This window comes from Calidris pugnax, unplaced genomic scaffold, assembly GCF_001431845.1.
Source record: "Calidris pugnax isolate Ruff unplaced genomic scaffold, ASM143184v1 scaffold355, whole genome shotgun sequence".
Classification (NCBI taxonomy): Eukaryota; Metazoa; Chordata; class Aves; order Charadriiformes; family Scolopacidae; genus Calidris; species Calidris pugnax.
In genome coordinates this window covers 47,629-73,537 of record NW_015091108.1, presented here as the reverse complement: position 1 = coordinate 73,537, position 25,909 = coordinate 47,629, and the positions used below count along the sequence as shown (strand labels likewise).

Genomic DNA, 25,909 nt, shown 5'->3' with positions numbered 1-25,909 from the left:
TTAGCTGTTACAGTTGTGAGGTGTTAACTCAGCAGCAGAAAGTGTCTTGGCATTGTCTTAAACTGCTGCCAGCCCTTGAGGCTGGCGCTACCTGAAGATGAATTGGGAGTGACTGGGAGAAGGAAGACTGGGACAGAGCAGGGCAAGGAGAAGCTCATCTTCAGGATTCTTTAATACTAAGGATTCAAATTAAAGTGCTGTGAAAACAGGGCATAAAGAAAATAGACATAGACTTTGGTTTAATTATCCTAAAACTGACATCAGGAGGAGTTAAGGAACTTGGGGCTGGTATCTGTTTCTAGACCATCCAAGCACTGCTGAAATCTGTGCAAAAAGTGTGGCTCTGGGTTAGCAAAGGCTCCTTGTCTGCTCCTTCTGTCGGCTTGGGAACACACAGTGTGTGCAGCCAATTGCAGATCGTGAGCACACACACTGAGAAACCTAACCAGGAAGAATCTGGCTCCATCTGGAGCACTGGGTCCAGTTCTGCTCCCCCCTGGTTCCAGAAGGACAGGGAACTGCTGGAGAGGGTCCAGCAAAGGGCTACAGAGATGCTGAGGGGCCTGGAGCATCTCTGTGCTGAGGAAAGGCTGAGGGACCTGGGTCTGTTCAGTCTGGAGAAGAGAAGGCTGAGGGGGGATCTGATCAACACCTCTAAATCCTTCCAGGGTGGGTGTCAGGAGGATGGGGCCAGGCTTTTTCCAGTGGTGCCCAGGGACAGGACAAGAGGGAACGGGCACAAACTTGAACATGGGAAGTTCCATCTCAACGTGAGGAGGAACATCTTCATTTTGAGGGTGGCAGAGCCCTGGCAGAGGCTGCCCAGAGAGGTGGTGGAGTCTCCTTCTCTGGAGACATTCCAACCCCCCTGGACACGTTCCTGTGGGACCTGCTCTGGGTGGCCCTGCTGTGGCCAGGGGTTGGACTGGGTGATCTCCAGAGGTCCCTTCCCACCCCATAGCATTCTGGGATGCTCTGATTCTGTAATCACTACCAAAACCAGCCCTTGAAAATAGTGAGATTTTTTACATCAGGGCTGTTTTGTAATACTAAGGTCAGGCAAGCGAGTTGTCGTCTTAGGCTGAAGAAGCACTCCAAAAGACATGTTTTCTGTGCTGAATTGTGCTGAGGCTTAGCAGAAACGTGCCATCTTCTTTTCCTCCTCTGGCTGAACGTGGAGGTGGTGGCCTGTGCTCTCCGGGGTGGCCCTGGGGCAGTGGGGATGAGCTAAGGGCCCTTGTGTTTGTCGTCTGGCAGGTGTCCAGCGTGTCGACGAAGGCGGTTGGAACACTGTGCAGGGGGCGAAGAACAGCAGAGTGCTGGACCCCACCAAGTTCCTTAAAATCACCAAGGTAGGTGCCAGCACAAGGCTCATTCAGAGTGATAAAAATGCCAAGGTTCTTATCTTATTGTATCTGTCTGTGTAGGAAAGACTGTTATGGAGTTTACAGGTCAAAACTTGGAGTTTTGGGACATTTTAAATCCCCAGAGTTAGGACTGTGCATAAATAAAGCATAAAGGAATACTCTGTTGTCCTCTGAGTGTTCCTATCTTGCTTGTTGTAACAGAAAGGAGTGTGTGTGCACTTTTTCTCAGGTTCTTAGTGTCCTTTTAGTGACCCAGAAGTTCTCTTAGTTGGAAAATCTGCATTTTATTAAATGATAAAAAGAGATTGAGTGGGGATGTGGTGTGTGATGGTGATGCAGCACAACACGAGGCTGTCACAGAAGGTGTCTCAGCACCTGTCTGATAGAAATCCTTTGCTGCCTCGAGCCCTCAAGACCCTATTCTGACCCTATTCTGAGCAGACTGAGGATGCTGCAGTCCATTGGAAAACAAATGGTTCCTGTGTCACAGATGGCAGTGCCCCAGGCTTGGAAGGTTCAAGTGGTAGGAGAAGAGCTGTGCCTGCTTTTACAGTGTTCCTGGACTTCTGTGCAGTGCAGTTGCATCCCTCAGTTTGTGTTAAACTCTCACTTCCATCCTCCAGATGAGCATCTTCCTGTTATTTTACCATTAAAGTGGTGATTTTAAGACATTTAGTTCAGGCTGCAGGTTAGGCAAGCTTGGAGATTTCTCCTTTTTTTTTTTTTTTTTAGATCTTCAGAACAGCTTTGGGATTTCTTGCCAAGGAGAACTCTGTCTTGCACATAAATCCGGGTGTTTCCCAATTAATGTCACTCTCCATGAATTTTACTCTCAGTGCCTGGACACTCAGAGAGCTGTAAAGCAGAACCTGGACGGGCTGTAGCCCTTCTGCAGATCAAACTCAGTTTGTTCCTTGTGAAAGTCATAAAACAAGACTCCAAAACTTAATTAGCAGGAGGGATTCAGCCGGCTTTTGTCTGGGCTTACAGTTCATCTGGGAAAAGTCCTTCTACTCCCTTTAGCACAAATAGAGTACAAATAGAGCTGGCTCCACAGCAGCTGCATTGTCAGAAGGAGAGAGGAGCTCGTACAAAGAGATCTGCGGGGTCACAACCTCCTTGTCAATAAATTCACCTACTGAGCATTGTAAAATCAATGCTCTCTTCTTGTCAGACACTACTTTTTCCCTCCAAGTTCTGCAGCCTATTGTCGCTCTTCGCCCTCTGAATTTTGTTTGTTACTGCACAGATTCCCCCAAAGCCGTGGCTGGTAGGTGGAGTGGACAAGCAGAACCATTTATTCATCAGAATAAACTGAGTGTCTTTCACATCCTGATACACTGTGCTTTTCGCTCCCTACTGAGCCTCGTAGTTCCCAATAAAAAGACACTCCTGCTCGTTGGGAATGTCTTTCATTTACCCTTTGGAAGAGGCTGTTTGTGATGCCTTTTTTTTGCCTCCTCTGTCCTTGGCTGGGGTTCAGTCTTCCAACAATGTGTTCAAGCATTTTGATATTCATAAGACAGGATTGTTGTCGCAAAATACCCCTTTTTTAATTAAGATGTATGATATGTAATGGTATGTCTTGGTGTGTTTTACAGCCCACAATAGACGAGAAGATTCAGCTTGTGCCTAAAGCCCAGTTGGGCAGCTGGGGAAAGGGCAGCAGCGGTGGAGCAAAGGCGAGCGAGATGGGTAAGTCCTTTGCTATCAGCCATCCTTGCCAGGAGGGATTTGGGTGGGAATGCTCATCCCTGGCAAGGCAGGACCAGCCTTTCCCCTTCATTTCTCTCCCCATCGCTCCACAACCAGCTATTGCTTAAATGATTTTGTGACGCTGAGGTGTCGGCAGCTACTGACCTTGTTGCTCTTCTCTCTGTTGCCTTTTGGGTCTCCCAGACTCCTTACGACCAAGTGCCACGAGTTTGAACAGATTCTCCGCGCTGCAGCCTCCAGTCTCATCTGTATCTGCCTCATCTGCATCCTCAGAATTAGACTCTCGCAGGGCCTTAACTAGGTAAGCTCCGCTCCGGCGGTGATTTTCCTGCCTCACGCACTGCTGTAGCTGCCAGCACACAGAAAGGAGGGAATTTCATTGAGTTTCCAAGAATGGCTGGGTCTTTTCCACCCCCCTGTACTTTGACTTAACTTAAAACACATGCATTTTTTATAATATCATAGGAGAGACAGGTGGTATTAATTTTTAAAGCCATTACAGGGAACGTTTTAGTTTCCACTTTTCAGTCACCCTTTATCTAAAGGCTACGTTTGTGAGTAGTTTATAACAGGTTAAAAAACTCTTCAGATAAAATGTTGTAATAAATAGGTTGGATTCAGTGGTCGTGGATGCGGCCAGGTCAGTAGGTTGATTTATCCAGAAAAACATGCCTAAGACCTTGCAGAAATTTACCAGGGCTTTTAAAACCACTCTGGCTTTGTCTGACCTTCCCAGCACGCGATGGGTGGAAAGGCTGAGCTGTGCTCCCCCACACCCCGATCCCACTCCAGCTCCTAGCATGAAACATGTATTAACCCTCAATAATTTATCAGCTCTAGACACGGTTTATAAATGTACAGTTCATTTAAAATGTCACTGGTTCTTCCTTCCAGTACACACCAACTGCTGGACTATTTTCTTGGGTTTTTCCCTCTGTTTTCCCCTCCTATTTCACCTAAAACTCTGCCTTACTAGGAACTTATTCCATTTTGGTATTGTATTGCCCATCTTATTAACACGGTAATTAATAGGACAAGTCCTTGTTACCTGTTGCTGGTAACCTTCACTATTCTTCAATAAATGTGTAAAAAAATACACTGCTCATACCATTTCACAGTAAAAAGTGCCTTTATATTACAAAATTCACCATTCTAGGTATAAACCCATAAAAATTCACCATGTTCTGTATACAATCATACCATTTCACAGTAAAAAGTGCCTTTACATTACAAAATTCACCATTCTACATATAAACCCATAAAAATTCTGTATACAGGCTGTAAGGATTTTATTATTTTTCCGTGTGTTCACTAGGAAGCGTTGGCTCTGCCTCTCCACTCTGTGGCTGTTTGTGAATCTCTGAGACTTTGAGTTACTTTGGGTTATATTCTGTGTACCTACACCTATAAAAAGTCGGGACGACAACCCTGCTGGGTTTGAGTAGTGTTTGTGAATCTCTGAGACTTTGAGTTACTTTGGATTATATTCTGTGTAGCTACACCTATAAAAACTCGGGATGACAATCCCGCTGGGTTTGAGCAGTGGGGTTTTTTTCCTGCATTTACTATAATTCTCTCCAGTATCGTTTCTAACACTGTGAGCAGGGGTTATTTGTTCCACAGCCTCTAAGCCTTTGTGGTTTTTGTTCCGCAGTCGCGGGAGCACGGGCAGGGAGAAGAACGACAAACCTCTCCCCCCTTCCCTCTCCCGCCCCAACACCTTCCTCCGGGGCAGCAGCAGCAAAGAGCTGCTCCTCGACAACCAGGCGCAGGAGGAGCAGCGGAGGGAGATGCTGGAGACGGTGAAGCAGTTAACGGGAGGCATGGAGGTGGAGAGGAACAGCACGGAGGCAGAGAGGAACAAAGCCAAGGAATCTGGTAGGTGGCTCTCCGTGGACACGGAGCTGTTGGAGTGGCTCTGGAGGAGGCCACGGAGATGCTGGGAGGGCTGGAGCCCCTCTGCTGGGAGGGGGGGCTGAGAGAGTTGGGGGGGTTCAACCTGGAGAAGAGAAGGCTCCGGGGAGACCTTAGAGCCCCTTCCAGTCCCTCAAGGGGCTCCAGGAAAGCTGAGGAGGGACTCTGGATGAGGGAGGGGAGCCCTAGGAGGAGGGGGAAGGGTTTGACACTGAAAGAGGGGAGATGGAGCTGAGCTGTGGGGAAGAACTTGTTTGGTGTGAGGGTGGTGAGAGCCTGGCCCAGGTTGCCCAGAGAAGCTGTGGCTGCCCCATCCCTGGAGGGGTTCAAGGGCAGGTTGGAGGGGGCTTGGGGCAACCTGGTCTCATTGAAGATGTCCCAGCCACTAGAAAGGATGGAACTGGATAAACTTTAAGGTCCCTTCCAACCCAAAACGTGCTGTGATTCTATGGCGATTCCACCCCTTCCCTGGGTTGGAGGGGACCTTTAAGTTCATCAAGACCAACCATCAACCCAACACCAACCAACCCACCACTGACCTGTGTCCCTCAGCAATGGCTTTTAGCTCCCTCCAGGGATGGTATTTGGGGAGTGGAGCCATAGGACGAGGGGGATGGGTTTTAAACCAAAAAAGGGGAGATGGAGATGAGATGTGGGGAAGGAATTCTTGGCTGTGAGGGCGGTGAGAGCCTGGCCCAGGTTGCCCCAAGAAGCTGTGGCTGCCCCATCCCTGGAGGGGTTCAAGGGCAGGCTGGAGGGGGTTTTGAGGGCCCTGGTGTGGTGGGAGGTGTCCCTGCCCAGGGCAGGGGGTGGCACTTGGGGGGCTTTAAGGTCCCTTCCAACCCAAACCATTCTATGATTCTCTGCTTGGGCAACCTTGCTGAATGTGTGAAAAGGCATAAGGGAAGAATCTATCAGAAAAAGTGACAGATTTCTCTGCCACTGTGTGATTATTTGGCCCACGGTGACGCACTGTGGAGCTGTGATAGCGGTGATCCGCCTCCCCGAGGCTGGTAACGCCACTGATTCATACAGCCTGGGCGTCATCTCCTCCACCAGCTCCTCCTTAGGATGCAGCAGAGTTGAGAGGCTGGAGACACCAGCAGAAAACCTCTCTGCAGCTTTGCTCGTATCCTGTCACTGTTGATTTCTGGCCTCTAAGTCCCCCAAATCCACGTCAGTTCTGCAGAACAGGGCTCAGTAACACCACAGCTGCCCTTTCCAAACCTTCCCGGGGCCGTGGCAGTGGTTTGGGCCTGGGACAGACTGAGCGTGGCATTTTTTGAGCGTGGTGGTGTTGTCAGCCCTCACTCCGAGCAGGTCATGGTGCTGGCACCCACGGGGGTGGCTTGTCACCTTGTGGCAGCACCCACTTTTTGCTCCTGCTGGCTTGAGCTGGTCTGTGGGTGAGAAGGCAGTGAGGACACCGAGGGGGATGTTCCCCACAGACAGAACCTTTGCAATAAATAGTGGTTTGCTCTTTATCTAGGAAACATCCAAAAGCTGCTGGGGTGAGGAATGTATCTCACTGTCGTGACACAGCACACGCTTGGGTGCTGTCTTGAAGCTTTGGGACTTGGTGAAGGACTCCATGGGGACACTCCATGGGGACCCAGGTTTTGGGGATGTGATCAGGAGATTGCTTTGGGTCGCTGCCCATCGCAGTCAGCGTGTTTTAAATGTGCAGCGTGCTGCAACAGCTCCAAGTTTAATTATTTAATGTTGAAGGGAGTGCTCTGAAGGTGTTGCATCCTCCGTCGCTGCCAGCCCTGTTTGGGTGAAAAGGTTGATTTACAGAAATACTGGGAAATGTCGCCAAGAAGTGACCTGGGCCTGATGGTGGGACAGGGGACACACCCTGCTCCGGTGGCTTCTCTTTTTCAGAATGTCATCCCTAAAAATGATGCTGATGTTCCTTTTCTAAGTGTGGGTTTTTTCCTCTTCTATTTCTACCAGCCAAGCCAGAAGCTCCCCCAGCTCCAGCGCAAGAAAAGCCTTCGCTATCAGAAGAGGAGATAGAGAGAAAATGCAAATCTATCATTGATGAGTTCTTGCATATTAATGATTTTAAGGTAAGGAAAATGAAAACCTGGCGTAGCAGAAAGGTCCGTGGGACTGGAGTGTGTTTTCTCCCCAGGACCAGTGTCCCTGTGAGCACCCAGCTCCCTCAGGGGGAACAGTGACAGCAGGACCTGTCATGATTCAGGTGGCAGCAGTTCCATGAGCGTTTTTAGGAGACTTGTGTCCCAAACTTGTGTCCCACCCTGGTAGCAACAGGAAAAATAGCCCTGCTTGTGTGTTCCAGGCAGCAAGATGTATGTGTATCTGTCATGAATCACTGAGCAGCTCCATAATAACAGCAGTTTTGGAAGCAGAAAAGCTAGTGGGAAAATAAACCAAGGTTTTCATTCAGTTATCAAAGCATGTGCTGTTCTGATCTGGAGGCAGATAAAGCAATACTAAATATTGAACAAACCACTCCGGAGTATTTTTAATAAACATTGAAAATTACTGAGCAGCTGTCATCACTTCCTAGTTAAAGGTTGAAATTTTGTTTCCCTTGTAAATGGGTTTTTAGCTTGTCCAGGGAGTTTGCATGAAGTGTTACGTTTGCTGCAAAGCTGATTGGGATGATCTTTTGCTGAAATAAATTTTAAAAACCTGCCAGGTTTGAAATGGCAGCACTGGGGAGTTCCTGGTTTGGCACCCCAAAAGCAGAGCTGCTGCTTGTATTTCATAGGGCTTCCAGTTAAAATCGGAAAGGGGAATATTCTTAAGATGGATTATTTTGGGTTCACATCTAGTTATCAGGAGAAATTATTAAATCCTGGTTGGGAGGGAATAAAAATACCCTTTGATTGGCCCTGTCCCCAGCGTGCTGGCCTGGCGGGTCTCAGCAGGAGGAGTTGGGGACATTGGGGCTGGGTAACGGAGGAGTCTCCAGTCCCTTTTTCTTCTTGCAATAGACTTCAGAGCCTCAGCCCTGGGTGGCTGGGACGAAGGGGCTGCTTCAGCTCCTCTGCCTGCAAATACAGTGACATTTTTTCTGGCTGGATGGAAATAGAGTGGAATTGTGTTCAACAAGCACATCTCTGGTTAAACAAGTACATCGGATGGAGGCAGTTTGTTACTTGAGAGCTGTAAATTCTCATTGCTTCTCAAATGCAGCATGCAGCGCAGCTTCTGACTAATTCAGCTTAAACTCACATTAATTCCAGTACCTAAAGGGGGCCTTACAGGAGAGATGGGGAGGGACTCTGGATCAGGGAGTGGAACAACAGGACAAGGGATAATGGTTTGACACTAAAAGAGGGGAGATTGAGCTGAGATGTGGGGAAGGAATTACTGGCTGTGAGGGTGGTGAGAGCCTGGCCCAGGTTGCCCCGAGAAGCTGTGGCTGCCCCATCCCTGGAGGGGTTCAAGGGCAGGTTGGAGGGGGCTTGGAGGGACCTGGTGTGGTGGGAGGTGTCCCTGCCCAGGGCAGGGGGTGGCACTGGATGGGCTTTAAGGTCCTTCCAACCCAAACCATTCTATGATTCTATAATAAAGCCATGTATGAGTGTGTTAATGTCGTGTACAGCAGAGGAATAGCCATTTCTCATTAGTTTAGTCTCCAGTATTTACCCTGACTATAAATTCAAGCTGCTGAGCTGTGTGTGCAGCATCTAGTGACAGCAGAGTCGACCAGCAGCATGTGTACCCGTCTGTCCTGGAGACATGTGATTCTATAATAAAGCCATGTATGAGTGTGTTAATGTCGTGTACAGCAGAGGAATAGCCATTTGTCATTAGTTTAGCCTTCAGTATTTACCCTGACTATAAATTCAAGCTGCTGAGCTGTGTGTGCAGCATCTAGTGACAGCAGAGTCGACCAGCAGCATGTGTCTGTCCTGGAGACTCAGGGACCCGTCAGGCACGTCTGATGGAAGAGCTCTGACCCGAGCATGTTTTGGGACCTCCAGGCTTTTGACCTGCAGAAAAAAGACGTTGGGGGGCTGCAGAAATGCATCTGTGGCTGCCAGTTCTTGATAAGTAACAGCACAACCTAAGACAAAGAGCAAATGTCTTTAGTCAGGGAGCCCCGTTGAGATCCCTTGGGCTGAACCTAGAAGGTCAGTGAAGATCTGAGCTGATGACAGTGGAGATTTCTGAAGTGTGACATCGAGCACTTCTCTGAAAGTCTCCGAGGGTGTTTTATCTGCTTGGGTTACAGAACGCACATGCCAGAAAGCAGAAGCTTTATAAAGAGGAAATGGTCCTCAAATGCTCCTCACTGATTTTCTGCTTCTTTGTATGGTGTGGGTTTGTAACACGGGCATTTCTGTGCCAGATCAGATCAGCAATGAATCTAACCTAATGTCCTCTTTTTGGCCTGGCTTGGTATTTGATGAAATAATAGGCATTTTGGTGGCATCCAGAAGACAATTCCTGTCCTTTCACTGAGCAGCCGAACTGTACCCTGGAGTGTGATTGTGTATTTTAAAAATTCTGTTGCCTGCGTGGCATAAATTCTCAGCAAATAATAAATTGTTCAGTTGCCATCTCAGTGGTGATTTGTGGTGAGGTTCCAGAGCCTAGTTCAGCACCTTTGCCTGGCAGCTTCACTAAATACTCATTTCCAATAAAAAAAACCCCAAAGCTAGTGGGTTTTTGATTCGCCATCAAAAAAATCCCATGTAGCAGGTACTATCTTATAGTAGAAAATCTTTTTCTGCCCCGTTTTTTGCTATTTTTGGTCGAGGTGAGTGACCCCGTGTGTCGTTTGAGCAGGAGGCGATGCAGTGCGTGGAGGAGCTGAGTGCCCAGAACCTGCTGCCCGTTTTCGTGCGGGTGGGAGTGGAGTCGACGCTGGAGAGGAGTCAGATCACCCGGGATCACATGGGCCAGTTACTGCATCAGCTGGTGCAGGCGGGAAAGCTGAGCAAGCAGGATTTCTTCAAGGGGTTTGTATTCCGCGCCCAGAAACTGATATTTTCCTTGATTGTTTGTTGCAAACGAACACTTTGTGTTGGAGAGGAACGATTCCCACCTTGCTCTGGTTCCCTGCCTTCTCCACACATCCATTTTGAAGTATTGCCACCTGGGTCTGTTTATAATTATTGTGATATAGTTTTAAGTATTTCAGGTGCCTTAGTGAATGTAAATATTTTTGTGTGTATGCAAGTATTTATTTCCAAGCAAATATGTAGGTGTCTATTTAAATGTGCGTGTTTAGATTTCTGGTTTGTGATGCATTTGTCAATGTTTGCCTTTTGGCAAATCACCGAATACGATTAAAAGAGGAGGAAGAAGTGAAAAACCCTTCAGGTGACATTAATGCCTGGAAACCATGTAGCCTGAAGTCCTGTGTGTCCCCAGGGCCGCAGCCACTCTCCCACTGGGAAAACAGCCTTCACCCACGCGATGTCATTTCACAGGACAACTCAATTTTAAGGAGCAGACGTGTCCTCAAGGGGCTGAGAAGGAGAACACACACCCGATGCCGTATCAGATGGATTAGACCTTCCCCAGAAGATCTGAGTTTTGGCTACTGGTTCATTCCAGCTCTCTGGGTTTGGTGTTCCCAGCCTGGATTTGAGCTGGTGTCCAGCTTTAGAAGGATCCATGTTCCCAGGGAAGTTCCCAGCACAGATCAATCCTCACAGGATGGTTACAACAGGGATGACCACGAGAAGCAGCCAGCAGATGGAACGATGCTTTCAGAGACTGAGTTTCTAGGTCGTTAGCCCCATCTTGCTGCTTTTATTTGCATCATACCTCATCGTGGTACCACTGACCGCTCCCATGGGGATCTCCCTGCGCCCCTGCCTGGCAGTGAATGTCATCGTGGTGCAATCCAGTAGCTCACAGGAAAACTTTGGGCAGCCTGACTTCAAAACTGCATGGAACAGCAGTAAAAAAAGATACATATCCACAGGGAGTGCACTTGTCCGTGTCCACACAGTCACTGATGGTCAAAACGACTCGTTTGAAGTGATACATTTCCATAATGGATTGTGATTAAAGCCATTCCGGTGTTTCCTGGAGTGTGGATAAGTAGTTGTGATGCCAAAATAAGTAGGGTCTTGATGAAATAAGCCTGAATGTGGCATAAACAAAGTGAAACGGCTCCTGAAGATGATGAAAGGGCAAGTGGTGTTCAGCAAGAGCATGAGAAGAACACGGAAAACCACTATACTCATTCACGCAAGACAAATTGCTGTGTAATTAGGGGTTATGGGCTGAGTGCTGGTCACAGTGCAGCTCTGGAGAGACACAACAGGGAACCAATTTCTAGCAGAAACGCTTGGATACACCTAGGTTGGACTAGTAGCAGAGTAAATAAAGAACAAAGCAAAGGAGATGGTTTCTGGGTTTGATGCACAAGAGAAAATATGCATTTATAGTCACTAAACCAGCCCCCAGAATTCTCAAGATTTTCAGGGAGAAATGAATCATGATGAAAACTGGCAGGAGAGCTGGAAAAATGATCATCTTGTACCAGGCAGGGGAAGCGAAGCCACCTACAAGGCTTTTGTCGGAAAGAGGAGTTTTGAGTGATTCTGGAAACTGTACCCAGAGTTGGGGAGTGATTTTTGTGGTCTGTCCTGTCACGTTTCTGTTCTGAATGGAGCCCTCCCTCCGGTGTATTGAACTCCTTTCATGTGTTGTTTTGCACACTTGCAGGCATTTTGCTGATTACCTTACATTTGGAATTCTGGTATTATTAAGCCCCTTCTCTAGATGTTTGGATTTTTTTAAGAAGGCTCCATTTATTAGATGTTTTGTATTTACAGACAAAAGTGCTTTCTTTACTTTTACAGATTTTACAGTTAACAAACAATTTGTTACTAAGCTGTAGGAACTATTGTAAATGGAGCTTTCCTGGATGTATTGCTGGTTTTATGCACGGCGATCCCTTCTCCACATACTCCCCATGTTATTGCGTAGAGAAATTCACCCCTGGCAGCTCTGAAGCACTGAAAGCATAAGTTGGAAATAGGGCTTTTTGTTGCCTTTGTGAATTTCTTTGCTGCTCGATTTGCTCCTCGTTTTGCTCCTTGATTTGCCCCTCATTTCTGTACTAAAATATTTTTAAAGCGCAGATTAGCTCTGCAGGAAAAGTCTCAAACTGTATTTAACATTTGACATTTTTCCCTTCTTCTTTGAAAGTTTTTCAGATACCTTGGAGATGGCAGACGACATGGCCATAGATATACCCCATATTTGGTTGTACCTAGCTGAGTTGGTGACCCCCATGTTAAAAGAAGGAGGAATCTCTATGAGAGAACTTATACAGTAAGCAATTCTCTTCTCTTTCCATGTTGGTGAGCCGAGCTCTCTGCCTGGCTGTGCTGTGGTGTTTTCACAGCGTGGTTCCCATCAGCAGATAAAAGAGGGGGAGTGTTAGAGGCTCAGCTTCTTGCAGGAGCTGATTAAAGGCTCCCCGTGCACCCTTCGGGGCTCGCACCGACCAGAGGCTGTGGTGGGAAGGGAGCTCACTGCTCCATAGTCACTATTCAGGGGTGGAAGTGTCCATAAATCTACCTCAGTCCTGTTTGCTTCAGCCGAGCTAAAACCACCCCAATGTTGTGCAGTGGGAGTGATTTGAGAGCACGCTGAGAACTGAAGAGAGGGAGGTATCACACAGGAGTTGTTATGTCTCAGTGCAATCACCACCAACCACCTGGGCATTGCCCTAAACACGGGCACAAAACCTCACTGAGGGACTGGAACCTGCTTCCAGCACCAGAGTTTCTCTGTTTTGTACCTGCCCTTATATATTTGGGGATTAACTAAAAGCTGTTTGAATGGTTCCCTTTTCCTGTAAGTAGTGTATTAAGAAAGTAACAGGTTTTTTTCCCCAAAAAAAAGGGTCCTGCTGTCTGAGAATGGTTCCCTTTTCCTGTAAGTAGTGTATTAAGAGAGTAACAGCTTTTTTTCCCCCCAAAAAAAGGGTCCTGCTATCTGAATGCAGCATCCCACAAAAATTAGTGGATTTTATAATATATAAAAATTAAGTCTTTGTAATTAGCCCTGTTGTGGCAAGCGTGTTACATCACTGAAGTCCTTTATGGGCAGTGCTGGCTGGATCAAATCCTTTATCCCTGGCAGAAGTTAAAGGTGATTTCCTGCCTCAGTCAGATCACTACCCCTTGCCTCGCATTCCGGATTCAAATTATAAGGGTAAAAATATATGTGGTTGGTTTTTTTTTTTTTTCATTCTAGAGAATTTAGCAAACCTTTGCTTCCTGTGGGAAGAGCCGGCGTCTTGCTTGCTGAAATCTTGCACCTTCTATGCAAACAAATGGTAAGTGTCGGGGCGTCCCGTGGGGAGACAGGAGCCTGGTGCAGCGCGTGCGTCCGTGCAGGAAACCCACACATTTCCCACATTGCAGATATTTAGGGATGGGCCAGCCAGTCCAGTTAACCCAGCAAACCTGCCTCTTCCATCCCCAGTTTCAAACCAAGCTTTACGAGGTTCCCAAAAAGTTGAGTTAACCTTTTTTTCTTCTCATGGCTTTTCCCTTTTGCAGGTACCTTTGCACCTGGCTTCTTGCAGAAGCTTAGAGTGCTGAAATACTGCAAGAGGGACATTCTCAAGGTATTTCTGGGCTGACCAGAAGCAGCAAGTGCCGGGAGTCTTGCGAGAGAGCTCTTCTTGCAGACCGGAGAGGTTCTGGGGGTTCGGATAAGCTTCAGATGGCCTCTCAGACTTCTGGGGGCTTATCCAAACTAAACCTGCCAACTCTTTTAAGATTCACCCATCACTAGGGGTAGTGACACCTTTTCACCCTGTATCTTCTAGAGCTCTCTTACACATTTCACAGTTGTGTGTCCCAACAGTTTGGTGGTTTCCCTATAACTCTGTCTCCATTTTTGTCTTTTTTTTTTTTTTTTTTAAATCCAGCTAAATACTGCACTTTGAGTAGTGTCTATTTTAAACCCTGTAAAATACCTCACTTGCCTTTTTCTTTTTCTTTTTTTTTTTTTTATAAAGCATGCATTCAAATAAGGTTGAATGTTCCAGGAGTGTTTCAGTCTAGCAGTGCAAATAGTGACTTTGTATTTATTTATTTCAGTCTTATGCTTGTTTGGACAGTCGGCTTCCATTTATTTTTCTCTGTTCCCTGAAAGAAAAGCTGCTGTGCTCTGGGGGTTGAAGCACAGCCTTGGGTTTCGCTTTCTGCCACAGTTTTCTGATTCGATCTCATCCAGGCCAATACTTGGACTCGGGTATTTCAATGTAACATCAGATGTTGTTAATGCAGATCCTGATGAATCGGAGCAGGAACCATGCACAATTAGCTTTTAACGATCTGCTTTAAACTTGAAATTGTAATCTCTTCTGTAAACTCAAAATCAGGCTGCTTTTACTAGCGCTTAACTCAGGCTACGCAGTCATCTCCCTCGTGCGGGTGCTACGGGGTAAAAGTTTTGGCAAAGCATTTGGGTGAAAAGAGCTGGTTGTTAGTAGTGGTTTTTCTCCTCGTCAGAATTGTGTAAGTGCCATCTGAGGCAGGATGGCAAAAAGTCAGCGTGACGTCAGAGGATGCAGAGTTGAACTGTGTGTGCTGCAAAGGCGCTTTTCTCAAGGTTTGCCATAAATTCTAGGAATTGAAAAGGGAACTTGGTATTAAGCACCTGAATTTGAGGCTTGGTCTCTGCACGGAACGGAGCCGTGTAAATAATTATTTTCTAAAAGCAGCTAATTTGCCAGTGCCTTAATGTCAAGGCAGGGGGAGAGTGAGTCACGGAGTCAGTTAATGGCAGAGTCAGGAGAAGAGTCAGAGTCATTTAACTGCCAGTTGTGTCACGGCCGGGGGAAACCGCCTTGTTCGGATGTCTCACCTTTGGTAGGCAATCTCTGGCTGAAGTTGTTGCAAACCCCCACGTGTCACCTTATGCTTTGTTTCTTCCCCATCACCGTGGCGTCTGACCCGTGGCGGGGCTGCGTGTGTGATTTCTCTTGCACGGGGATCTCCAGGCGTTTTCACTCCGTCGCGAGGCATCCATCGTGTTTGGTGGCTGAACGGTTCTTTATTTCTCCCGACACAGCTGCACCACTCCGGCTCGTGTAAACTCCCCTGCTTGTCTCTCCGGTCTTTAAAAGGAACAAACTGTTTGTGTTTTAGAGCCATAAGAAAGTGGGAGCCTTATGGAGGGAGTCTGGCCTCAGTTGGAAGGACTACTTACCCGAAGGGGAGGATGTACATACCTTTCTCACGGAACAAGTGAGTTCAGAGCCAGCGTCTGCTTCATCAATGATTTTGGCACACTGATTTTTGGTTTGTTTATCCTCTTCCATCCCATTCTTGTGTATAGTTGGCATGGGACGTGCAGTGAAGTGTCTCCCTCACCAAGATTATTTCAGCACCTCCTTTCTGAAATGCTGGGAGGGTGTCCCCTCCAGTCCCAGGCACACGTGTCCCGTCAGCTGGCTTCTTCTCAGAGATCTAGTTCTCCAACTGGGGGGAAAGAACTCAAGAACAAGCTTTGCAGCAAGGACAGACCATCTGTAGGAGGGCCAGAATAAATTAGAGCAATTTTTCACTCATCCCACCTTGAGTTATTATGCCAGGGGGTTCACAGCCGAGAGGAGCCAGGTCTCTGGGAGGGCACCTTGCAGCTCTTCTGGTGGTGTTCCTGAGGAAGGAGCTGGAGGTCTCCCTTTGGAGGTCTCCCTTTGGAGGTCTCCCCTTGGAGGTCTCCCCTTGGAGGTATCCCTTTGGAGGTCTCCCCTTGGAGCTCTGAGTGACCCACTGCCCTGTTTTAGCACTTGGGAAGTGCCACGCTGCAGGAAATGACACGGATTACCGAGGCCTGGGGCTCAGGGAGGGGACTGTAGATCCTCAGTCGCATTTTGCAGTGAATTGGGGCATTAGCTGCAATTTCTTTGAGCGAGTGCCAGCTCTGGTAATTGCATTCCAGCTCCCCATCGTTTCTGTTGAGCAACAGGCACTTTATTTTGTGCACACTGGTATTGTGCAGGGCTGGAGTTGCTCTGAGATGCTGGGGTTGTTTTTGCTGGATAACGTAGTTCCCACACATTTGTGTAATGCTTTCGAATCTTTGGAGCAGAGAAAGTATATAAATCAGTATAATGATAAATTAACAGTTGAAAGATGTCAGGAAGCAGAATGAAGCGTAGGCTCCTCCCTCAGTTTGCTGTAATTCAGCTTAGGAAGGTGTATTTAACTAATTCTCATCATCTCTTCTGATGTTGCAGAAGTTGGACTTCACGGAGTCCGACTGTTCCAGTTCCTCAGAAGCACTTTCAGAGAAAGAACTCTCTGCGGAAGAGCTGAACAAGCAGCTGGAAAAACTCATTGTTGAGGACAAGGCGAATGATGAACAAATCTTTGACTGGGTAGAGGTACAAAGACTGTTTTCACCCTCCCTGCATACGGTTCCTTAACTGCTTTCATAAATATTTTCCTCATCTAAAGGAGCATTTCTGCAGGCTTCTCCCTAGGCACAGGGACACAAAGATGATTTGGTCTGTGCAATCAACAAGTCCAAAGAATTAAAATCTAAAATATAACCAGTTGGTTATTTCAACGTAAGCTTTAGGAAGAAAGAATTTTAGCCACCTTAACATACAACTGTGGAACTGCCTTTTAAATACTGTGGGCTTTTTTACTCTGAAAATACCATTTCTGGGTACTTATTACATTTTAGAGAGAGCACATCACTACGTTCTTTCTTCCCAAAATATGAGATAAAAGCTTCTCGTGGCTTTTTGCAACGTGACCTACCAAATTCCCCCTGCCGTGCTGCAAAATCCTGGGCAGTCACTGAGCACACGTGTACCTTTCCCAGTGCATTGGACCAGTAGCTGTAAAAGAAAATAAAGGAAAAGGGAAAAAAAAAAAAAGCCCTGTCAACCCACTGATCTTTTGCCCTTTATCTCCGGCTGCATCCTTTAAGCCAGATATTTCATCTGGTGTCTGAAATTATACCCAACCTGATTCATTTAGGTCTGTGCTTTACAGCTAAATCGTGGCCAGCTTCACTTCAGTTATTTCTCTTGCTGGAGCAATGTGTTAGAAATGGCATTTTTTTCTCCTGCCGTTAGAGAAGCGGAGAGCGGAACGAAAGCAGCGCTGAAAATCTGGGGACACCCACGGGCTCTTTATAGTCTTGGACAAGTCACAGAGCCATTCTCTGCATTTCTTCTACAAAGCAAACAAATCTCCACCCAAGGAGCACGCTATAAAATTGGTTGGAAAAGCCTAAAACTCTTAGAAAAATGTATAAGGGCATTGTGAAAGGCAAGCATTGTTGGTTTGGCTTGTTTCTGGAGACAAATGATGAGTTGTGGGAGTAGTTAAAGGGTGTATTGATGGCCTGAGAACTGGTGTTGCATGTTGATGTACCCCAGCTAGTTTCAAGAAGGGAATGGGAAAGTGGAGTTTTTGAGGAGTTTTTGGATTTCCACCACTGCAGCTTTGGCTGAACTCGAACTTGCTGCCAAATTGAGCGGTGGAGTTTGGAAACGGTCGCTCTCGTGCAGCGGCATGTTTTTAACCGGTCCATTTACTCTTGATTTCAGGCTAATCTAGATGAAAGCCAGATGAGTTCACCTACATTCCTTAGAGCTTTAATGACAGCAGTTTGTAAAGCAGCTATTATAGGTGAGTAACTTGCAATGCAAACATCATACAAACCAAACATGCAAAGAATTATTTTCCATTTTCAGGTTTATATCGCTTTTCCCTCTCCTGAGGCTCTATTTTTATCACACCTGATTCAATTCTAGCACTCGAGAGTGGGACGTCCACTTGCCTGGCTGGGGTGGTCTCGAGGCTCTGGTGTGTCCCAGTGACCTCGTGTGAGCGTGTTTCACATGACTCCCAGTAACATCAGATTATTCATTGATTTTTCTAGTGAAGGTGGAGATGCAGTAGACATTATTAAGATAATTAGTGTTTCCACTCCTGTGGCAGCAAGGACGCGTGGGCGCTCTACCATCGCAGGTTTCCACGTGTGAGTTGGAAGTGTGGGTTGCAGAAGAGAAGCCAGCCTGCATCTCTGCCCTCTTTTATTACGTCCAAAGTTCCAATTTTGGAAAGAGGGTTTATGTGGATTACTTGAATGTACAGCATCGGCTGGAAATGGAGGAAAGGGTGGGTTCCTGTGTCAGATGTGTGGGCCTCAGGCCCTCGGGGAGGGCTTGAATAAAGCCGCTGCAGCCAGAAACATCTGGTCAGTTGACTTTGTTTTCTTTAACTTTACTGTTGGCATCTGGCAAGGCAAAAAAAATTGTGCTTGTAAAGCCCCCGGTTCTGCTCTTCGCTGTAAGAGTCACGCTCGGTGGAAAGAATGGTCTGAACTTCGTGTTGCTGGGAGGGGAAAGGCAGCCCAGCCCCTGTCTTCTCCCTGGGAACAGAACCTTCCTGATGCCCCCTAGTGGTAACGGTGCAGTGTCACAGGAGCAGGGTCTCCCTGATGGGTATCCAGAACATCTTCTGGTTTACATTTTGACCTTGCCTCTAATCGAGGGGGTGTTTTCAATCCAGAACATCTTCTGGTTTACATTTTGACTTGGCCTCTAATTGAGGGGTTTGTTTTCCAAATATCACTTAATTGTTTGTATGATCTACTTACGAGCTGCTGAATAATTTATCCATGTTGCTGATGCTAATGTGTATTTTTATATATTCCTGATTTCCTATGTAATGTGCAGCTTATGGCCAGAAGGCCAATCCCATCCTGAGCTGCAAAAGCTGTGTTGCCAGCAGGTCCAGAGAGGGGATTCTGCCACTTTACTCTGCTCTGGTGAGACCTCACCTGGAGTATTGTGTGCAGGTCTGGAGCCCTCAATATAAGAAGGACATGGACCTGATGGAGAGGGTCCAGAGGAGGGCCACAAGGATGATCAGGGGGATGGAGCACCTCTGCTCCGAGGACAGGCTGAGGGAGCTGGGGTTGCTCAGCCTGGAGAAGAGGAGGCTCCGGGGAGACCTAATAGCAGCCTTCCAGTACCTGAAGGGAGCTACAGGAAGGCTGGGGAGAACCTGTTTAGAAAGGCCTGCAGTGACAGGACGAGGGGCAATGGCTTCAAGCTGGAGGGGAACAGATTTAGACTGGAGATGAGGAGAGGGTTCTTCACTGTGAGGGTGGTGGAGCACTGGAACAGGTTGCCCAGGGAGGTGGTTGAGGCCCCATCCCTGGAGATATTCAAGGTGAGGCTCGACGAGGCCCTGGGGAACCTGGGCTAGTTGGGGGTGTCCCTGCTGACTGCGGGGGGGTCGGACTAGATGACCCTTGGAGGTCCCTTCCACCCTAGGAAATTCTATGATTCTATGATTCTATGATTCCGTTTTTAAGGAAAAATAAAAGGTATACTTTTCTAAAAACCTTCTATATAACTAAAATTTTAGCCCTAGACATGGTACAGGTTTTGGACATTCAGTTGTCTGTGGAAACACAACGATGTGTGCTGCAAAGGGAGGTTGTAACCCTTCTGCGTGTGTCAGCAGGCTGGGCAGGGCCAGGGTCGCTGCAGATACTGGTTGAATTGGAAGAACTGGAAGGATCAAGGCTTCCAGAAAAAGCCATGGATCAGAAACACTTGTTGTTTCTCATCCTCTTTTCTCTCCATGCATAACCTGTGTCTGTGATTTCTGTTTGAATAAATAAAGGTGATAAGAGGTCTGCCCCTGCTGCTCTCTACCAGAGCTGACCCTGTTTTCTTCTCTTCCCCGCAGCGGACTCTTCCAGCTTCCGAGTGGACACTGCTGTTATCAAACAGAGGGTGCCCATCTTACTCAAGTACCTGGACTCAGACACAGAGAAGGAACTACAAGCACTTTATGCACTACAAGCATCAATAGTAAAACTTGATCAGCCTCCTAGTAAGTGTTGCCTTTGCACTGGGGATGTGAACCTAAGGAAAAGGTGTTTCTGTGAGAGTAAAATCCAGCAATAGGGTCTGGAAAAGGATGCGCTTCTCCTGACAATGGAAACAAAATTTTACCATTTCCATTTTACCATTTTACCAACTCTAGAAATTCAGTGAAATTCAGTGAAATTTTATGTAGCAGATGAGAAAAAACAGTCTGAGAGTAAAATCCAGCAATAGGGTCTGGAAGAGGATGAGAAATGCTTCTTCTGACAGTGGAAACAAAATTTTACCATTTTATGTAGCAGATGAGAAAAAACAGTGTTAAAACTTGATCAGCCTCCTAGTAAGTGTTGCCTTTGCACTGGGGATGTGAACCTAAGGAAAAGGTGTTTCTGTGAGAGTAAAATCCAGCAATAGGGTCTGGAAAAGGATGCGCTTCTCCTGACAATGGAAACAAAATTTTACCATTTCCATTTTACCATTTTACCAACTCTAGAAATTCAGTGAAATTCAGTGAAATTTTATGTAGCAGATGAGAAAAAACAGTCTATGGTGGTTTCTGCTTGTTTGGATTCCAGCTTGTAGAGCAGCACAGTTCCCCAGATATTTTGCCAGAGACTGGCTCTTCTCTTGGTTGCTCCTGTGAACAGCCATGCAGAAGGAAGAACAAACCTCTATGGTGCAAATAGAGGGGAAAAAAAAGAGCAGTAAAAAATAGTCTGTTGATTTTATGATACCTGGACATGTGAGAGCACTGAGCATTGTAATTGCATTGCTGCACCCACAGGTGTTTGTGGACTTGGAGGGAATAAAAAGAGCTGGACAAGTGATGAGTCTTGTCCCAGAGATGCTGCAGGAAACTGTTGTTGGAAAAGAAGTGGGGAATTGCTAAAGAAACAGGGATTCCTGGGAAGTCTACAGCAAAAAACCAGAGTGCCCCAAAACACCCGACTTGATCATCCTTAGCTTTAAGGCGCTGGTTGTGTGTTATCCCTCCTGCTGAGCTGTGAAAAATCAGGTGTTGGAGAGGAGCCAGGCTGCCAGGGTGTGCAGTGCAGCGGGAGGAGGACGGGCTGTGGTGGATTTTGTTTGCCAGCCCATCCCTAGGTAATAAGTTCCCCCAGCTGCTTTCCCTTTTCTGGGGAGCGTGCGTTATCCCAATGGCATCAGAGGGCACCTCTTTTCCCTCTCAGCTCCGTGTAACCAGCCAGGAAGCAATAACTCAATAACAGACCTTTCCTTTGACTTGTATCTGCATCTCTTGCATTAAAGGTCCCGTTAATCCCCTTACCCGTAACCGCGTCTTTGTCCCCCGACTGGAGCTGCGCGGCGCTGACAGCTGTTCTCTGCCCTTATCCCATTCTTGCAGATTTGTTGCGGATGTTTTTCGATTGCCTGTACGACGAGGAGGTCATATCAGAGGATGCCTTCTACAAGTGGGAGAGCAGCAAGGACCCGGCGGAGCAGAACGGGAAAGGAGTAGCGCTAAAATCTGTCACGGCGTTCTTCACGTGGCTACGGGAGGCCGAAGAGGAGTCGGAGGATAATTGAAACTTAAAATACAGAGAGAGAAAAAAAAAAAAAGAAACAGTTTAAGTATTTTTTTAAAAAGTTTCACGTCTTCGCCAATCACAGTGCAGCAAGGCCAATTCTCGCGCAGACCCCCCCTTCCCCCACACATGCACGAGTGGGAGAGGTAAAAATAGAGAAACACAAAGGTGATCATGGAGGAAAAAAAGGTACTTGAAAAAAAAAAAAAAGTAAACGTCAAACCTGAGGGCGGGAGCACTAAACCAAAATACATGTATTATTTATAGAAAATATTTTCTGTTTTAATCTTCTTTTTTTTTCTTTTCTTTTTAAACAAGGACTCATGCTTACAAAAACACAAAGCGAAACAAATCTGTTTAGCAAAAAAAAAAAAAAAAGTTGAAAACTTTTAATTTATTATTTTAAGGACTGCAAATGCCAGTGTAATTTTTAAATTTGCAGTTTCTGTAAACAAATTGTATAATAGAACAAAAGCAGAGAAATAAATTTCCCTCCCCTTCATATGCACCTCACTTTTGTTTCAAAGCATGATAAATAGACAAAACTTTCAAGGGGGTTGGGGTAAGCTAGATGAGGAAGAGATCAATTTTTTTTTAAATTGTCATCAGATTTTTCTGCCTGCCTCTCAGCTTGCTTCAGAAATTAAAAAAAAAAAAAAAGAAAATAGTAATCAAAACGTACATAACCTTGGAACGGAAGGAAATGCATTTGAGAAAACCGCTGCGGACCAGAGTGCTCCGAAAATAACTCATTCAAAACAGTGCTACCCTGGGGAAAAAAAAGTACTAGTGATACTTTCAGAACCTTTAGAGCAACTTTAAGGCTTGTAAATACATAGAACAAATATTTAAAAAAAAAAAAAAAAAGAAAAAAAGAAATTGACTCAATACTATTTCTTTTCACTTTCAAAATATAAAGAACAAAATAAAGACAAACATTGCAAGTTTAAAAGAAAGTAAAACGACTTCTCCTTTGACAGCTGCTGAATGTGTGCACCATCTCTGAGCGGTGCTGGCTTCCTTGTCATTGCGTAGGTCCTCGGTTCCAAATTGTGTACATATAGTGTGTGTATGTCTGTGTGTCTACCAAAAAAGAGGGGTGAGAGCAATTGTTGTTTTTCAAAAAAAAAAAAAAGAGGTTTTTTTTTTAAAAAAAAAAAAGGGGGTTGCTGCTTGGGAGACCTTTTCTGCAGAGAGAACTTAATGGCCGCTGAGCAGCTGGTTGGGCTGCTCCACGCTGTAGGTGTGGTTGGTTCCCAGTTGTGTCCAGGCTGGGAGATGACCTCGGGGGCGTTTGGCGCCCCATCCCTGCTCGGTGTCTCTGGTGTGACTTGGATTGGTGGCGTCGTCCTGGGGACTTGGGGACCCTGGTCGCTGTGGAGGTCGCAGCCGCTCGAGGAGAGACCCGCCAGCCCTTCGCCGTGGCTCGTGCCTCTGTTGTCACCCAGCTTCTGCCACCGCCCTTCGCCTCCGCCAGTTGCCTTCCTGTGCCTGAGGATCCACAGACCCCTGCGGGGGGAAACGAAAGCGCCCTGCAGGAGTGGAGAGGTGGAACAAGCTCTGCCATGCTCTTCCCACCCCGTGATGGTGCCCGAAGCCCGAGTGCAGCCGGGTAGAGATTCACGGCGGTCGCTTTGCGGTGCAGTCGGAGCGCGTGTTTCTTGCGCGCCCAAAGGGACCTCGGCCGCCCCCCGCTGCCACGCAGCCCTCCAAACTGAGCTGCTGCCGAGCGCGTTAAGTCTCTTGTGTGTCTCTCTTCAACAACCAAAGATGACCTGCTGGCTCTCACTGTGAAGAAGCATCTACCGTAACACAGTCTGCAAAGTTTGTGAAGCCCTAAAGGAAAATGTAGTTTGTGAACTGTGGTCCCTGGACCACGAGTAACCTGTGGAGCGTTTGCTGGTGGTCTCTGCAGCACGAGCTGCTCACATGATGCTGTCTTTTACTTTCCAGCTGCTAAATCACTTCTTTTTTTTTTTAAAAAAAAAAAAAAAAGGAAAAACAAGGAAAAAAAAAAAAGGCTACAAATACATTAAATACTTTCCTAATCTTACTTTTACATGTAAACAATTGCTGTACTTGCATAAGGATGTTATTTGATCACCAAGGGGAAGGGAGGAGGGTGCCTGGTTGTGGCCAGAGGGGAGATGTCCACGAGACACTTTCCCTGTTAACGTGTTCCACGCCATGAATCTGAGCTAGAGAATCCATGGCCTAAAACACTAGAGCATTGTTTGTTGGGTTTGGTTTTTTTTTTTTTTTTTAGTAACAATAAAACACTTTTCTCTGTTTTGTTAAAAAAAAAAAAAAAGGAAAAAAAAAAATATTCTCACCTTTAATATATGCATATGTATGTATCTGCTTGTACAACATCCAGCGACTCCTCGTCCTCAGCCGCTTCCCTTCCCGGCCCCGCGGGTTGGCGACGGGCGCGCTGGAGATCTCCAAAAGGCTGATCCACACGGAAACCCCTGCCCCACAGGTCTCAAGGTGCGTTTGTTAAACTTCCACAGAAGGTCCTGCGGGTCCTCTTCTCACCAAAGCCTTTTTTTTTCAGCCAGAATGTGAGTGGGTACGTGATCGTTTGTAACAGTTCAATAGTTGGATTAAATGGATGCGGGTTTGTATGTAAACGAGGCCAAATATTTGCCAAGTTGGTGTGTGCACCTGATGGATTTCCCCCTGGAAGGATGGGCAGTGTCAGAGCCTGCTGGGAACGTGAGTGTGGGACACCAGAGCCCTGCCAAGCAAAGGACTGTGATTTGTTTATCGATGGCCTTCGATCAGAAAGGAAGAATTTGAACAGCCCCATGAATCGAAGTGCGTCTGGGCAGAGCAGTTTGTTTGGGGACCTTCAGTCATTTGACTCAAAGAGCTGGAAAAGCAATGGCTGGAGGGAATGGGAATGATGAACACATGGGTAAAGGAGAGATGAGGAAGTCTCTCCCCTCCTTGTTTGAGCCTTTAATGTTAAATGTTCTGCAGTGGGGGAGAACTTGCCCTTTTAGTGCCCTGCAAACGCCAGGAAGGGAGTTTTGAGAGGTTTGAACTTTTTATTCAGAATAAGCCAAAGGCTCTGAAAAGGTGGGTTTGCAGCATGGTGAGCTTTGCATTTTCTGAAGGTAGAGCAGTTAAGCTGTATGTGGAGTGCTGTGAGCAGTTCATGCAGGAGACCTTGAGGTCTCCAGCTGTGGGTATGTTCCCTTGAGGTTCAGCTTCCCACAAATGTCACCAGAAGGAGCGTATCTGACACCCATCTTGGACCAAAACTGCTGCTTTTGCTCTCCTCGTGCTGTTCACCACGTGCCACCTCCTTACTTGCACCCCTACCACGACGTGGTGGCTTTTCAGTTGCCTCCTAGATCAGCGCAGATTCAGAGGCCGTTGGATGCCTCAGGATGCAGCCTGTAGTCCTGGAAGGTCTTTGCAACACGTCTTCTCCTGAAGGATATTAAAATACAAAAAGCTACAAAAAACTAAGAGGTAGATGAAACAGAAAAGGGATATTAATTAAAAGAGGTTCCTATGGGGATGTGAGTTGTGGGAGCCTTATTTATATGTTAAGTGAGGAGAGGTGAGCTGTGGCTACTCCCCCCTAACACTGCAGCAAAGCCTAAGCTGGGAGGACAGCAAATTTCCCCCAAGAATAGTAAAGGCTTGAGTGTGTTGGGATTTTTTTTTTCCTCCTAATCTTTGTCCTGTAAGGCATTTAAACATCTTCTGGGGAGGCTCGTGAACGTGGCAGGGGGTTAATGCAGCTCAGCAGGAAAGAGCTGCATTAGAAGCCATTTCCACTGCTGGGAGCCTTCTCGCACTGAGGCTGTGCGTGCTCTCAAAGGCAGGGGTGAGAGGAGCAGATGCATCGCTTACATCCCCGTTTAGTGCTGAAAACATCCCTAAACCTGACGAAGTGAAACAGAAAATGTCCAGGCCAGGTGTCTGCCTGAGGCTGGTTTCTTTCTAGGAAAGTGTTCTCAGAAATAGATCAGCTGTTTCTGTGAAGAAGGTCAGGGAATACACCGCTCTCAGATGTTGCGCTCTGTCTGCTTGTGTTAACGTGTTCAGGGTTTAACCTTATTTTCTCCAGAAACCTCAGGTGCAGGAGCAGACCTTGGTGTGTGGAAAAATCTTCCACACGGAATCAGGAGGAGCTGGTAGAGCCAGAGGCCTTGCAGCAGGAGAGGCTCAGGAGAAGGGATTCCCCTGCAGAGATGGTTTTTAGTGTGCACGAGGGGGTTTAAGCCAGTAGTAACTGACACTGGTCACTGCTGCGTTCCTGTGACCCACAGAGCTTTTGGTTCCAACCCTATAGACCATTTTTTCTGATAAAGGGAAAACAGGGCCTCTAAAAAGTCCCATTAGCTCGCCGAGTGTCCTGAAAACGCTTAAAAACAACTGCAGATGTTGGCATCTTGTTGCCAAAAGGGTGGCTGTGATTGTTCCTGCTGCATTTTGTTCCAGCATAAGTTGTTTTTACAGACGAAGGGACTTGAAGCTGGTTGCCTTGTCAGAAGCATTTGCTGTGGAGCAGA

The 25,909-nt window shown here is 46.8% G+C and overlaps 1 protein-coding gene across 1 annotated transcript in view; it reads left to right on the top strand.

Annotated features, from left to right (window-relative positions):
- Nucleotides 1-22,160, top strand: part of EIF4G3 (eukaryotic translation initiation factor 4 gamma, 3) — a 118,047-nt gene extending 95,887 nt beyond the window's left edge. The window contains 13 exon segments of the mRNA XM_014958028.1: nucleotides 1,258-1,352; nucleotides 2,969-3,062; nucleotides 3,267-3,384; nucleotides 4,738-4,961; nucleotides 6,954-7,069; nucleotides 9,768-9,940; nucleotides 12,150-12,275; nucleotides 13,206-13,287; nucleotides 15,113-15,211; nucleotides 16,207-16,353; nucleotides 17,533-17,614; nucleotides 19,691-19,837; nucleotides 21,197-22,160. Of these exon segments, the coding sequence (XP_014813514.1) occupies nucleotides 1,258-1,352; nucleotides 2,969-3,062; nucleotides 3,267-3,384; nucleotides 4,738-4,961; nucleotides 6,954-7,069; nucleotides 9,768-9,940; nucleotides 12,150-12,275; nucleotides 13,206-13,287; nucleotides 15,113-15,211; nucleotides 16,207-16,353; nucleotides 17,533-17,614; nucleotides 19,691-19,837; nucleotides 21,197-21,378 (1,685 nt within the window). The 3' untranslated portion in view covers nucleotides 21,379-22,160.
- The last annotated feature ends 3,749 nt before the right edge of the window (nucleotides 22,161-25,909 follow it).